Genomic DNA, 15,495 nt, shown 5'->3' with positions numbered 1-15,495 from the left:
GTGGGGGTGTCTCTGTGGACACCAGGTGAGGATCAATCTGGGGGGGGGGTCAGGGGGTTGGGGTAAGAGGCTCAAAGCCTAGACAAGTGATGAGGTGGGGGGTTGAACCACAGCTGCCTCTCAGCTTTCAAACACCAGGAGGTGTCCTATGAAGCAGGGTCAATGAGTTAGGAAGACCTGCTACCACTTTGTAGGCCAATACAGACCTCTGTATGAAAGGAGTTTGCAAACTAAGCTGTTTACAGAGGTAGTAATTCTCTCTCTCTCTCTCTTTCTCTCTCACACTATATCTATCTTTATCTCTCCTTTCCCCCATCCCCCTCTCTCTAGATGACATATGTGACCTGAAGGTGGAGAGGCCTGGCATTGTGGACATGCTGACGGCCAAAGAGAGGGAGTCCCTGGAGGAGAACGATGAGAAGGAGGAGAAAGAGAAGGAGGTGGAGGTGGGGAACGGAGAGAAGGGCCAGCAGGAGGAGCAGGGAGAGGAGAAGGAGGTGAAAGTGGAGGAGGAGGAGGAGGTGGAAGGAGGAATGTTAGAGGAGGATGACTTGGAGGAGTTGAGGTCCCAGGTGTTGCAGCTGGTGTTGGAGCTGGAGGAGGCCAGGGAGGTGTCTCAACAACATGAAGAGAGCTTCATAGAGCTCCAGGGTGAGTTGCTGTTTGTGTGTGTGAATGTGAGTGTGTGTGAATGTGAGTGTGTGTGTGAATGTGAGTGTGTGAATGTGAGTGTGTGTGTGAATGTGAGTGTGAATGTCAGTGTGTGTATGAATGTGTGTGTGAGTGTGACTGTATTTGTGTTAGTGTGTGGAATTGTGTGTGTCTGAGTGAGTGTGAGTGTGTGTGCCTGTGCGCGTGTGACAGCTGTAGCCATGATTGCATGCTGGGTGTTTAGTTCATTGTGACATCACAGCTGGGTTGTGAGCGGGTTGGGAGGTCCTTTTGCTCAGCTGTCTCTGCCCCAACTCCCCCATGGTCCATTCTGCTGACTCACATGCATACTCACTTTGTTCCTCCTCTCCTCCCCCTTTCTCTCCCTCCTCTTGCACATTTCCTCCTTTCATATCCCCCCTTCTTCTCGTCCTCCCCTCTCTCCCTCTTTCCTCTGTCCCAGGTCTGTTGGAAGATGAGCGTCTGGCTAGTGCTCACCAGGCAGAGAGCTTTACCAGACAGATCCAGAGACTGCAAGGTAGACACGCACGCAAGCGTGTATGCACACACACAAACATGCACACAAGCGCACACACCATTACACACAACCTCTCCTCTCTCCACTTCTGATAAATGAACACAGTACCATTATCTTCCCCTACTGTCTCATGAAATAGTGTATTGGCTGAGGAAAAGTTACCAATAAACATAACTTTTATAGATTAATGAACTCCCCACTCCTATGTCTCCTAGCAGGGTCTCATGATAGTGGAGAGAGGACAACTTTAAGAGATACATGGATTGGACACAATATCCTTCTCTTTCTATTTGTACTGTCCCCATCACTTAACAATGCTATCGGATTTAAACAAAAGTTTTATAATAAATTGTTCCAAGTAGAGTCAATATAAAAAGCGCTATAGGGTTTCAATACACATAGATGAATATGACATTATATCTATTCTCTTATGACTTAGTCCTACAATAGTTATATGGTCTAATTGTCTAAAATGACAGGCTTATCTAGCGCCAATTACCAATCTTAGACTGCATTCACAGAATTTGTCTGCTTGGGAAGAGATCTGGTATAGCTCCACGATTGGCTGAAATCTAAACGGTGCTCAACCTCAGGAGAATTGGTGGCCACCGTATGAATGACGTCAGGTGACCAGAGAGACACCAGACCATAGAAATCCATATATTACTATTCTGTTCTACTTCATACTGTGCACCAGACATCATTAGTTACAGGGAGGACAGTGGCTCCGGACGACATAGACGCCTTGTCATGATGTCACTTTCTTAGGAGAAGATGCTCAGTCTCCAGGCTCAGCATTTGGATAAACATGGGGTTATGTAGGTGACTGAGTGTAAGGGTGCGTGGGGGGTGAGAGGGAGCACAGCACTCCCTCCTTATTCCTCTCTCACTCCCCCCTTGCAGTGACACTCACCACATGACTCCTATTGGAATGCAGACTGGAGGTGAGGGGGGGGCAGGCCGAGGTAGGGGTAGTTTGTCTTAGCTCATTTGGCTTTGTTATTCTGCTGTTGTACGCACACGACGCCAGTGTTTCCCATCCACAGTGAGGGAGAAGGAGCGAGAGGGAGAGAACTCTCCCTACATGGTGCGCTCCACGTAACGGCAACACCAAGGCAGAATGCCATGTGACGTCGGAGAGAGGCCAAGTGATTGGCTGAATGACTGTAAACATTAAGGCAGAAGGGGATTGATGTTCCCGTAAGGAACGTTCTCAAGAGGAGAATGTGAACGTATTGTACAACCGTGTGAGGGCTCAAGAATGGCCCCCTCGCTCTGGTGAGCCCAGACGCCTTTTGTCTCTAACCCAGGACAAGCCTATGTCCAGTACAATACTATACTGTACCTCACACTATAACTAAGTATGTAAGTAGCTTTGTCTGAGCCAGAACGGCCCAGACTGTACATCTTTGTCATGTTGTGGTCCAAGAAGTAATCTAGGTGTGTGGTTCCTCTGTGCAGTGTGTGTTAAGAGAGCTGGTCTGCAGACACTGCCCTATAGCCATGGCCTCTTGAGCTGTGTCTGTGTAAACACATCAGTCTCTCTTTACTTTAAAAGTAAAGTGTGTGTGTGTGTGATTAATGAGGAGAGGTGAGGCGATAGGGGTTCTACTTTAGAGATAGAAAGCCCAGACCAGAGCTAATGCCCTTGTCCCTCTCCTCTGCCCTCTCCCTCTTCACTCTCCTCCCCATATCCCTGGCTCATTCAGCTCTTGTGTGTCTGCTCTTTGCAGCCAGGACATGTTCACTAGAGTGTTAACCAGACCTTCCTGAAACAAAAGGTCCTTGACAGAGTACAAGTCAACATTGCTTGTCTTTTCTGATTCACAGATTGACATGAACTCTCCTCTCCTCTCCTCTCCTCTCCTCTCCTCTCCTCTCCTCTCCTCTCCTCTCCTCTCCTCTCCTCTCCTCTCCTCTCCTCTCCTCTCCTCTCCTTCCCCCTCTAGCTCAGCTGCATTCAGTCCAGGAGGAGATGGACTCTCTGGTGGAGGAGAAGGAGAGTGAGCTGGGGGAGGTGCAGGAGGAGCTGAGGTCTGCCCAGGAGGAGGTGCTGGTGCTGCAGCATGCGGGGGAGGAGGCGGCAGCAGAGAGGGAGAACGACATCGCCTCCCTGCAGGAGGAGCTGTGTCGTCTGAGGGCCGAGCTGCAGCGTCTCCGCACCACGGCCCAAGAGTACGAGCTGGAGATCACCACCCTGCGGGCCGAAATCAGTCTGAAGAGCATGAGGAGGGAGGGAGAGACTGACGGTACTACCATACTATATAGCACTAACCCTGCATCTAACTCAAACTACTAACCACTACAACACCACACAAGCTGCAACACTGCTTAAACCCCTTACACAAACTCAAAACACAACCATTCCACACACCCATTCCCTGCCCAACCAGTACACCACTCCATACATAACACTGAAGCAATGGAACCCAATCAGTGATGAGGAAAATCCCAGTCAGTATACCCAATAATACGGCACAGTAATATGATCCAGTTGAAACTGTAGGCCGGATCCAATAGAAACACTAGAAAAGATCCAGGTTTTTACAGACTCAACAGGTCCAGTTGGCACAGAGGCCTTCTTAGCAGCAGAGAATTGTGGGAAAATACGAGAGAGTCTGGGACTCATCATCGTGACTCCAGGGTTGCCAGATTTGGCTTTAGCCCTCTCCATTAAAACACACTTCGGCAATGTTTAGAGGATTTATGAGTGTTCAAGGTATACTGTTAGGATAATATGGTAAGGACACAGCACCACTGTGTGTACTCAAACAAGAGGGAGGAAAGCCAACAGCCTCTGTTTAAGTTTGATGGGTTGATTCTCTCGTGGTTCCGCTAGTCCGTAACGATCTAGGTAGATCCCCTTTCAGTTTTAATGCCCCCTCCATTGTTGGATCGGCTGCAGAACTCCTTGCCTCTTGATTCCCTGGTGCCGCCAGGGTAGTTTATGACTCTTGTATGAGATGTGGTGAATGAGAGTTGCAGTTGTTTTGAGTGAATGAAGAGACTGTTGTGGTTGTAATTGTGAAAGTTGTCATTTGTAGTCTTTGTAAAAGTAAAAAAAAAAAAAGATCTTTGTTAGAGTGATCATTTCTCTATTGTTGTATTGTTGTGCTGAAAATGAGACCCTGGTCTCGAAGGGTTTCCCCAGACTAAATAAAAGATACCAATAAAAATACTAATAAATTCTACCTGATGAGTAACAAACTGTTTCGGAGAAAATGAGGATCACAATCTGTCTTGGCCTCTGTAGGGATGATGCAGACTGAAAACTGATTCCTCCTTCAAATCCCTCAAGTCCAGAAAGCAGGCGAAAACTTTTAAAAGTTTTACTGTGTTCTCTGTCTCGATGTGCTCATTTGTTACAGCTGCGACTCCTTTATTTGAATTGAATGCTAATTAAGTAGAAAAACAACTCTGCCCTGCACAAAACCAACCCAAAAGTAGATATAAATGAGTTAAAGTCCCATACTTTTCCAGACCTGCTTTTTTCAATTGGTTATTTTCAGAGGAGAGCCTGGGTACTCTGGGTATTCTGGGTGCGCGTACTCCCCCCCCCCTCCTGGCCATTCCTCCTCAGTGTTGTAAACCTCTCTTCTGGTGCTTTCTTCTCTCCCTACTTTATGTATTCAGTATAATGATGACATAACATATTATCTAGCAGGATGAGTAACACAGGGTTACTAGATCAAAGGCTCTCTCTCTCTCTCGGTGTGTGTTTGGGACCTGTGTTATATTAGCAGTTCACAGTACTCTATCCTCGTGCATCTTCAGTCTGTGCATGACTTTCATTAGCCTGTCTAATAGCAGGGCTAATGCCAGAGAGAGAAAGAGAGAAGAAAAGAGAGGAAGGAAAGAAAGAAAAGGGAGAGAGGGAGGGAGGGGGAGAAGGTGGTATTGAGACAGAATTAGGACTATAAAAGTAAAGGAAAGCAGGGATTCAGAAAGGGTAAAGCAGTAGAGAAGATTGTGAGCAAGATACAGTGGTAGGTCTAAGTGTACTGTACCTCACCCAGTCACATCAACACATTAGGCTGTTCTTATAGCCATAAATCAGGATCTTGAACAAGAAGCGGCAACCTCTCTCATAGCCACCCACGCATACACACTTTCAGGTATACACACATGTACACACGTTTAAGGTATACACACATAAACACACACTGCCCAGCAACATTACAAACAACATTCCTAATTATAACACCTGTCAGAGGAGCTCTTTGGCGCTATAGCGCTGTCGTGTTTAAAGGTAAGCTTATACTTGGTTATTTTCAGACTTTATCCTCAACGCTCCCACACTCATTGACCACCCTCATCCAGGGGAGAATTGATCCTGTCAGCCAACGTCTGTGTGTCGTTAACAGTATACTGTAGCGTCCTCCACTCTCCCTGTTTCATACCAGTCTCGAATCTAGTGAACCTCTGCTCGCAAACACCCATTGGATAGCTTTTTTGGCAGACATTTTGAGCTCGCTGTGGAGTGAGCTCACGTCACGTTCTTAACTCCGGGACACTTGAACACATTCCAGGGCTATATCTAAACCAATATGTTACAGGGCCATGGTGGAACCAACGCTGTTCAAAACCTCAACTACCTTCCTCGCCATATCACACCCTTTCCTGTGGAATCTGTTACCATGACTACTTACTGTTAACACGGTACAGTGCGTCAACTATCCCACCCCAACACACACACACCCAAGACGAAACAGCACACACTCGTGACCCTGTGTGTGTGTGTGTGTGTGTGTGTGTGTGTGTGTGTGTGTGTGTGTGTGTGTGTGTGTGTGTGTGTGTGTGTTCCAGGTGAGGTAAGCCAGCTGACGGCGGAGTGTCATACGATTTCAGACGAGTGTCAGACCCTGAAGGACGAAAACAAACAGCTGAGCCACAAACTGCAGCAGCTACAGCAGCAGCGAGCCGGGTGAGTGGCCGAGCCGCAAGTCGATCAAGCTGCCGACCAATCAGTCACAGCCTCTCTATGTCTGGAGACCCCCCACATTGCTCTACAAAACCTACTGTCTGTTTATTGCCTGCAGACCATCTATCATAACTTTTTGTCTGGTGTCTGATGTATCAATAACAAGCTGTCAGTCCACAGATAAGACAAGATAAGACAAGAGTCTTTTTAAAGCCTTCTGCATGGTTAAAGCCTTTGTCTCTTCCATCTCTCTCTGTATCCCCAAGACATTTCTTCTTTGGTCGTCTGTGTGTGCCTGGATGTGTGAGAGTGTGATCTCGTTCCTACATTATACACCATGTGACATAACTAGGAGGCCTATGTGTGTATTTGTGTGTGTGTGTCTGTGTGCGTGCATGTGTTACAGGTCCCAGTTTTGGGACTGGTGCAGCAGATAATAGTTCCTGTAGCACAAGATAAATTATGAAGCAGGAGAACGTGGCTTCTCTTTCAAAGGTTCTCTCAATTATTTTATTCAACATTCTCTCAAGGGCAAATCGTTTTTTTCTGTCTTTTCATTGTATTTCAATGTTTTTTCTTTTCGTTTTTTTTTCTTCGTTAGTGTATTTAATAATCTGTCTCATAAATCCCTGACATTAGTTTATACACATATCAAACATATACCAATTTACACATCAAAAATATTACATTTCAATCCAATTCACATCTTCAAATTATTTACATTCATACCCCAAATTCACCTGTTTAGGTTATAATTATGTAGTTGATTGTTGCCCACTATAGCCCGATAGGAGACTCTAAAACATGAAAGCCTTTAAAGACTCATTAGAAGTTATTTTATTCCCATCCTCTAAATACACCCACCCAGTGTAAGAAGGGTTAATAGAAAGACAAGACTATTGCGAATGACATTAATATTAATTATTGGAGAATGACTGACTGGTTAGCTACCATATCGCTAACCAAAGCTAGCAACCAACTGACCGGAGCTAGCAAACAGCTAACCGGAGCTAGCCAAAAGCTAACTGGAGCTAGCCAAAGCTAACCGCTTTTCTAACATTTATAGTACAACAATTACAAGGTTCTTAAACATCACAGTTACAACATTAAATTCTCTAAACCCTTAGGACATTGTCAGGCGTGTCTTTTCCAGTTAACAATCAATTTTTTTCTAGATCAAAGGAATGCACCACCATCATTACATTTTACACTTGACATGCGTTTTTTGTCTAGTACCAAGTTATAGAATTACTATGTTGTTCAAAACCATTACATTCACTTCAACAGGCAAGTTACAAAGCTATATTGTCCTATTCAGTGTATTTTTGCACTTTACTGACCTGTTACACAGGATAAATTATGAAAGAGGAGAACGAAGCCAAAGGTTCTCTCAATAATGAGAACCCACAGGTGCAGGATCGCATATAGTCCCAGTGCGAAGCGAACACGTCTACTGCCCCCTACTGGCCAACAATAGTATAAACGCATCGCAATGGCGAGACCTTGGAGGACTGACATTTCAGTAAAAGCGTTCTCCCCCAATACAAAGAAACAATACATAACCGTACATTTCGTGTGCATCACACATGCATGTGTCTGTGTGCGTGCATGCATGTGTGTGTTGTGCACCTGAGAATACACCAGATGTGTCTTAATATATACATAATACAGACAGCACAACAAGCCAACACCTGTTAATAAACAAACAGTCACCACAGGTTATAATCAGATGAACACACGCACACACACACACACACAGCTCAGTGAAGATGACTCACAGTAGATGAGTCTACTGGTGAATATGAATAATTTACAACTAAAGAAGGAGGCTACATATTAGACAATTAGCAGTCTACCTCCTACCTCCAGCCATAGCCCAGTACCTCCAACACACAGACACTGACCTCTCACAAACACACACAGACAGACACACACACACACACACTATTTCATAGCCGATCTCTCCATGGTACACACACCCATCCAGAGGGCTAACGTCCTGCGGCTGACAGTGGCACGTCAAAGAGCACAATACTCTGTGAGTACTCTATGTACTCAGTGAGTACTGCATTCTTACATAACATGCTTGACACAGTTCCCTATAAACCCTCCGCTCTCTGCTCTTTGGTGTCACCACTCTGATCAAAGGGGATACAGGAGAACATCTCCATTTGAGCTCCATGTATATAGACCTGATTTTGAGGTGTGCTATACTGTATATAGCAGGCTGCAATAGCACAGCAGAGCACTGTGGGAAATTAAATCAATGATCTTACTGTAAGAGCATACTTAGGGCTGGTTTCATTTCACCCCCTAGACCCTAGCTCCTCTCATCCCCTTTGAAGTGATTGTTTCATGTGGGTGAGGCCTTAGGAAACAACGTTGTCTACTTCTAGGACGCATAGACTAGTAAGGATGCAGCCTGTGTATGCAAGGGTACTGTATCCTGACATAAGTCATTTCCTGTTTTTGAAAGACAACTTTTCATTGTGAGATCTGGGTTTGTGGCGACATCGTATTAGGAAGGACATTTTATTGAATTCATTCTCAAGTCCGTCTTCCAACCCAGATCTACTCAAATGAAAGACACGACACACTTATCCAATGTTAGCCTCGGAGAAAGAAACTCAGACTTACTGGCATGTTTTCCCAGAATGAAAGAGAGCTGTGGTTGGTCCTTCACGGTATTGCACTGTAATACATCACACTGAATACAGTAGTTATTTCAATGCACTCTAGTCTTGTACACCGATAGTGCTCATCCATTCTTAAGCTTCAATTATTTATGTTCACTCTACCGATTCACAGAATGTATGGTTTTGTTTTAGCAAAGTACTCAGTAGTGTAATGGGGTGATCTGACCATATAAGCTGTTATGTCATGAATGTTTCAACTCTGGGAGAGTTGTGGTTGGCCCAGGGGACAGAGTTACATCTGTTTAAACTCTGTGAGAGTTATTGTTGGCCCACAATATACTTTTCTCCCAGTGAATAAATGTTGCTGAGAGGGAATCAGTAATGAGGCGAGTACTGCACTGCGGATTTCAACAACACACACACACACACACACACACACACACACACACACACACACACACACACACACACACACACACACACACACACACACACACACACATGAATGATGCTTCTAAATTCATAATACATTGAATGATCTCTCTGGATGACAGCTCCAATGATGTCTACCTGGCCTTGAGAGGGGAGTGGGACGAAGACCAGAAGGATGAGGGTGTTGGGCAGGATGAGGAATCAGTGAAAGCTGGAGGCTACATGACCCTGTCCCAGACCCAGGGTGGGCAGACCCAGACTGGGCAAGGTGGGCGCTTGGTGGATGCCTCCATCCAGAAGAACATCTCGTTCGATGGCAAGCCCATCACCAACTGGAACGGGGGACCCTCTGAAGTCTTCTCCCTACGAGACCAGCTCAGACTGGCTGAGGAGAGGGCCTCGCAAGTACAGAGACAAGTATGGACACAGACACTCTTAACACATCCACATACAAGTCTTATAAAACAGAGTAAGCCAATGTGATAATGAAAATGCTCTCTCTCTCTCTCTCTCTCTCTCTCTCTCTCTCTCTCTCTCTCTCTCTCTCTCTCTCTCTCTCTCTCTCTCTCTCTCTCAGTGTGAGGGGTTGAAGGGGGAGCTTGCAGAACTTCAGGGGCTGTTTGACTTCAGCCAGAAGGAGCGGGTGGAGCTGGAGCAGGAACTGCGTCACTGCATGGTGGAGCTAGAGAGGCTGGGCGGCAGGAAGTCACAGGTGAGAGGTCAGCAGTCGGAGGGAGGTAACTTTGGTAACAATGGCCGACAAAATATGGCCTCTTCTGTGTATGAGTTGGTGAAAACAAGTGTTCCTGTAAGGGGACACTCACTACATATGTGTTATAAGAAGGGTTATGGTGGTGAAGGAGCTAGTTATGAGGTAAGTAGAAGGGAACGAGAAGACAACTATACACATACACACCTGTATTTACAGTACACTTGAGTAACTGTGCGCTAACCAACCCATTCTCCTCAAGCATCAAGTCTGTCTGTCTGCATGTGGGTCAGTAACAACAGCTCAGTCAAACAGCTATGTCTTATGGAATCGTGACTTGTCTCTCGTCGTCTTTCTACCTCCAGTCCTCTCTCTGCCTCCAGTGGTGTAGTCAGTTATTCTTGTGTCCTCGACTTTTGTCCCTGGCTTCTTCCGCCCTCTTCTCAACATTCATTGCTTTAATGGCGGTGTGTCTCTGCGTCCTGTCGCCCTGTCCAGTGTCTGTCCCCGTGTCCACCTAAACAATCCGGTCCCTATCCTCTTTCTCTTCCTCTTCCTGTCTGATGCCATCAAAACCAGGAAGTGCTGAATCAGAGTTTTGTTGAAAACTGAATAACAAAAAAGACAAATCAACCCACATGTTATTATAGTGAACACATGTGCGCTTATAAGCAAGCCACTCTACCCTTGATGATTTGATTGGGTGTACGTGGTCTCCTTATCAAGGATTTAGACTTAGACCATCCTGCCTGAGTACCACAGCAGTTCATGTCACTCACCTGTCCTCCATCGTTGTACTTTCTCTTGTGACTAAACCCCCTCACCCACAGTGCTGGGCTGCCTACAACTCCCAGGGTTCTCTCTGTCTGAGTGACCGTTTGAGTGACAGGCAGCACTTTTCAGTGTGGGCAGAGATCTTTAAATGACAAGATGGAACCATTACACAAGTTGTTCATCTTGTCTTTAACCATCTTTGATGTGCTCTAATGCCATGCTCTTTCTGTTTCTCCCCCTCCCTTCATCGTTGCCATGGCTGTGTTTTGTTGAAAACTCATATTTATAATCTCATTCATATTCATATTGTCAAATCTGTTTACCATAACCACCCTACAAAACGTTGCGCAATATGGTTTTTATTATCAATCTGCCTATCTCTTTATTTCTTTCATTCTCTCTCTCTGTCACTCACCCTCTCTGTCCTTGTCTATTGGTCTCTCTACCTGTCTATCTGCCTGTCATCTCATTTATCTACCTCTCAATCACCTCATGATGTTTTATTTACATATATATATCTGTTGTCTCTTCATCTATCTCTCCACATGTAATTCTTTCATTTTTGTCTCCCTTTATTATGATTTGTGATTTCTCTCACCACCTCCCTCCTCCTCTCTCATGCCCCCACGATCCCTTGTTTTCTCCCCAGAACTGCACTCCTCCGTCTGAGCCCCCTGTTCTCTCCATCCCCTTCATAGGAATGATTGTAATAATGGCCCTGATATGGTGCTGGTGGGAGGAGCTGGCGTCCTAGAGGGGACCAGGTATGGGCATGCCCTTTCTTTATCTAGAAGAATCAAATAAAGTCAACTCTTATTTCCTCTAAGAGTGGCTGAATATCTGTTGTAGATCCAGATGATTCAGCCTCTGGCTGTGGGTGTGCCTGAATGTAGAATACCGCACACACAGATACATACTGTAGATTGCAAATGTATAGGGGCCAGTACGTATGGTTCTTGTTTGTAGTTAAATGTTATTAGAGTTCATAGTTCAAAGTTCTGACAGTGATCTGATCTGTTGTGGAAGGGTACCTTATTCCACTGACATAACGACGCTGATTCAAGCATAAGCGCGTGCTGGAAAGACCAGCTATAACAGTGGAGTAGGCGTTTCTCCTTGATCTGTCAATCAAACTAAAGCTGTTTTAGGAACGCAATCTCTATGGTGAACAATGAACACCAAATGGGCTAGAACCAAAACGTTAATAGAGGGTGGCGAAAATACTTTACGGATATCAGCGACTTGGCTCCCGTTGGGGTAAACTGGCTCAAAATGTACCGCGTGGTCTGCTTTGTTCTCTGAAGGTGGGCCGTCAACCTTAGAGTTAGCGGAGTCACTGAGGCAGACAGTCCAATAACTCAGTCTCACCCAGCAGTCTCCAAATGCACCATTCACTGTGTTTACCATGACTCTACTGAATGGAATGGCTCCGATTCTAAGAATACTGAGAACTTGGCTTGGAACAGCCAAGCAGCCGCCACACTTGAAGAGCTGTGAGTAAGAGAGAAATGAAAAAGGGCGAGAAGAAAGAGACTTTCACACTTGCTTGCCTGCTCCTCTGATGTTTTTGTCCGAGGAAGGCGGCTTTTTTTTGGTGGTCCGTCACACTTAGCCGAGGGAAACACAGTGACACTCCTTTCATGTCTCCATTGGGACTGTGCAGAGATTACCGCTAGAGCCAAGATGGATGACACAGCGCTAATGTCAACACCCACCGCTGCTGCCTGACCTCCACAGGCGGGACAGCAGCCAGGAAGCCAGGGAACTGAGGTTTACACCTTCTCTCCCTCCAACCTCCAGCCAGCTGAATGCTGTGTTGTGGTCAGCCTGCAGTGAGGCATAGCCCTTTCTGTACCCCTCTCTCTCTCGCATGGCCCCTGACAGATTTAACTGACAGGGGTCTTGGGACATTTAGAATGAGTTATGTCTATTTACCTTGGGACATTTAGAATGAGGTTTGGCTATTTACCTTGGGACATTTAGAATGAGGTATGGCTATTTACCTTGGGACATTTAGAATGAGGTATGGCTTTTTAACTTGGGACATTTAGAATGAGGTATGGCTATTTACCTTGGGACATTTAGAATGAGTTATGTCTATTTACCTTGGGACATTTAGAATGAGTTATGTCTATTTACCTTGGGACATTTAGAATGAGGTATGGCTCTTTACCTTGGGACATTTAGAATGAGGTATGGCTCTTTACCTTGGGACATTTAGAATGAGGTATGGCTATTTACCTTGGGACATTTAGAATGAGTTATGTCTATTTACCTTGGGACATTTAGAATGAGTTATGTCTATTTACCTTGGGACATTTAGAATGAGGTATGGCTATTTACCTTGGGACATTTAGAATGAGGTTTGGCTATTTACCTTGGGACATTTAGCCTGAGTTGGAGTGTTTGTCTTTTATTGTAGCCTGATGTGAGTAAGGGTTCAGAAACTTTAATGAAAGTGTCAGGCGTCCATTTTAGGATGACATAGCCACAAGTTGTGTGTGTGTGTGGGTGTGTTTATATGTGTGTGTGTGTGTGTGTGGGCGAGAAGCTGTCAGTTCACTACACCACACTCAGGGGGGATCTTCTTACTGGGCTCCAGGGTAACATCACTGTTAATCTCTCTCGCGCACGCACGCACGCACGCACACACACACACACACACAAACACTCTCTCTCTCTGCAGCTAACAACACCACTCAAGTCTTCTCTCTTCTCACATGAGAGTGTGTAGGTTGGTTGTGCGGGTCTGTATCCCAATTGAGCTGTAAATTACTGGGCTGTAAGGCACGAAATAGTCCTTTGTCCAACATGTGTGTTGAGGAAATGTGTGTGCAAAGCAAAGTGGTTGTTTGAGCTACTCTGACCAAACTCAAGGAGCTGGTACGGTATGTGTGTTAAAACTTGAGCTTTCCTTATTGTGAATGAATAACCTCTGTGACCTTTGAACCCTGTCCTCTGTCCTCTTGCCACCAGGAGAGCGAGGGAGGCTGGAACCTGGTGCCAGTGGTTGCCGTTGCAGCGCTTGTAGTCCTGATAGTCCCCAGCCTTTCCAGAGCGTTTACCTGAGGACTACACAGAACGGAAGTCACTGAACAGGAAATGACTGTGCCGGTTTCCCCTGGTAACACTGGCAATGCCATGCCCCTATCTCATGATGCCCTTTTCAAGTCTCCTCCTCGCTTCATCTTCCAAGGAGGACTACATCGACAACTGACATTTTCACCAGGAAATACAACACAACAAGGAAGTAGTCTCAAGGAGAAATATACCTGTTTAAGCCACTCTAAAGATAAGGACGGCAATATCTTGTTTCTCTTTAAAGTCCTTCAGTTTGACTCAATCAGTTTCCCTCTCTACTACTCTTCTCTCTGCACTTCTTTAGATAAACATTGGTACGAGTTCAAGGGAACAGCATATTATAACAGGGACTGCCTCAGAGTTTGTGGCAGTACGGTGTCTGCATGGGTGTCAATGGAAAGACACAATTTAGCACACAACATGTCTGAGCATTTATTGATTGATCGGTTGATGGTTTATTATTTGATTGGTTGATGGTTGATTGGTTTATTATTTGATTGGTTGATGGTTGATTGTTTATTGACAACCTGTAAAGGTTGAATTGGGGAAAGCTCATGCACATATTGAGTCACTGATGAGATGTTTCTCTTCCTAATGGGCATGTGTTCTTTCCCCAGATCCTACCCCTCCTTTTGAATCACTTTGAACATTGCCAATGCAATTGTCTCTGCTACACCTGTGTCTTTACGGCTCACGATTTACTCTTTCAACACTTTTCCTTCTGTTTATGTGGTGGCATGCTCTTTTTACGTTTAAATGAAGATGTGTGGACGAGGGTTTGATTATATGTGTTTGATGTATTGGATGTTTGTCTCCTTTGTAAATGGTTCTTTGTCTCTCTTGTCTGCATCTGTATGACTCGCTCCCTTCTTTTCCCTCTGTCACTCTCCTTCTCAAATCAAATGTTATTTGTCACGTGCCGAATACAACTGGTGTAGACTTTACCGTTAAATGCTTGCTTACGAGCCCTTCCCAACGATGAGAGTTTAAAAATAATATATATATTTTAAACTCTGCGTCTCTCTCACACACAGGTTGAAAGCTAAAAGCTTCTCTCTCTCTCTCTCTCTCTCTCTCTCTCTCTCTCTCTTTCTCTCTCTTTCTCTCTTTCTCTCTTTCTCTCTTTTTCTCTTTTTCTCTCTTTCTCTCTTTCTCTCTTTCTCTCTTTCTCTCTTTTTCTCTTTTTCTCCTTTTCTCTTTTTTCTCTTCTCTTTTTCTCTTTTTCTCTTTTTCTCTCTTTCTCTCTTTTTCTCTTTTTCTCTTTTTCTCTTTCTCTCTTTCTCTCTTTCTCTCTTTCTCTCTTTCTCTCTTTCTCTCTTTCTCTCTTTCTCTCTTTCTCTTTTTCTCTTTCTCTCTTTTTCTCTCTTTCTCTCTTTTTCTCTTTCTCTCTTTCTTTCTCTCTTTCTCTCTCTTTCTCTCTCTTTCTCTCTCTTCTCTCTTTCTCTCTTTCTCTCTTTCTCTCTTTCTCTCTCTTTCTCTCTTTCTCTCTTTCTCTCTCTTTCTCTCTCTTTCTCTCTCTTACTCTTGGTTATGTCTTGTATGTGAAAGGAACCACAACCACCATACACATCTATACAGACGAACAATACTATCATAAATGCAACTTGGTGTATTCAATTTGACAGTCCAAATGATTTCCAGCTAGATGTCTATTTTTGTAGCCATAGGAAGAATTTATCCCCAAGCCTGAGGGGTTACTTAATGACTGATTCCACTGTGTTTGGTTCTGCTTAGAAACAGAACGTAAACAAGG

General features: G+C 44.8%; 1 protein-coding gene across 5 annotated transcripts in view; it reads left to right on the top strand.

Moving 5' to 3' along the window:
• The window catches only part of ccdc136b (coiled-coil domain containing 136b), a 45,335-nt gene extending 30,654 nt beyond the window's left edge, over nt 1-14,681 (top strand). For 3 of the 5 annotated variants that reach the window (XM_029761124.1, XM_029761123.1, XM_029761125.1), the window contains exons 3-10: nt 331-651; nt 1,115-1,189; nt 3,139-3,438; nt 5,996-6,113; nt 9,301-9,595; nt 9,756-9,890; nt 11,311-11,425; nt 13,638-14,681. In XM_029761124.1, the coding sequence (XP_029616984.1) occupies nt 331-651; nt 1,115-1,189; nt 3,139-3,438; nt 5,996-6,113; nt 9,301-9,595; nt 9,756-9,890; nt 11,311-11,415 (1,349 nt within the window). In that variant the 3' untranslated portion in view covers nt 11,416-11,425; nt 13,638-14,681. The remainder of the gene's footprint in view (nt 1-330; nt 652-1,114; nt 1,190-3,138; nt 3,439-5,995; nt 6,114-9,300; nt 9,596-9,755; nt 9,891-11,310; nt 11,426-13,637) is intronic. The other 2 variants (XR_003879298.1, XM_029761126.1) reach the window with 2 other exon arrangements.
• The last annotated feature ends 814 nt before the right edge of the window (nt 14,682-15,495 follow it).

Source organism: Salmo trutta, chromosome 8 (genome assembly GCF_901001165.1).
Source record: "Salmo trutta chromosome 8, fSalTru1.1, whole genome shotgun sequence".
In the NCBI taxonomy this organism is placed as follows: Eukaryota; Metazoa; Chordata; class Actinopteri; order Salmoniformes; family Salmonidae; genus Salmo; species Salmo trutta.
The sequence above is the reverse complement of the archived record's forward strand: the minus strand, read 5'-3'. Positions and strand labels throughout refer to the sequence as shown.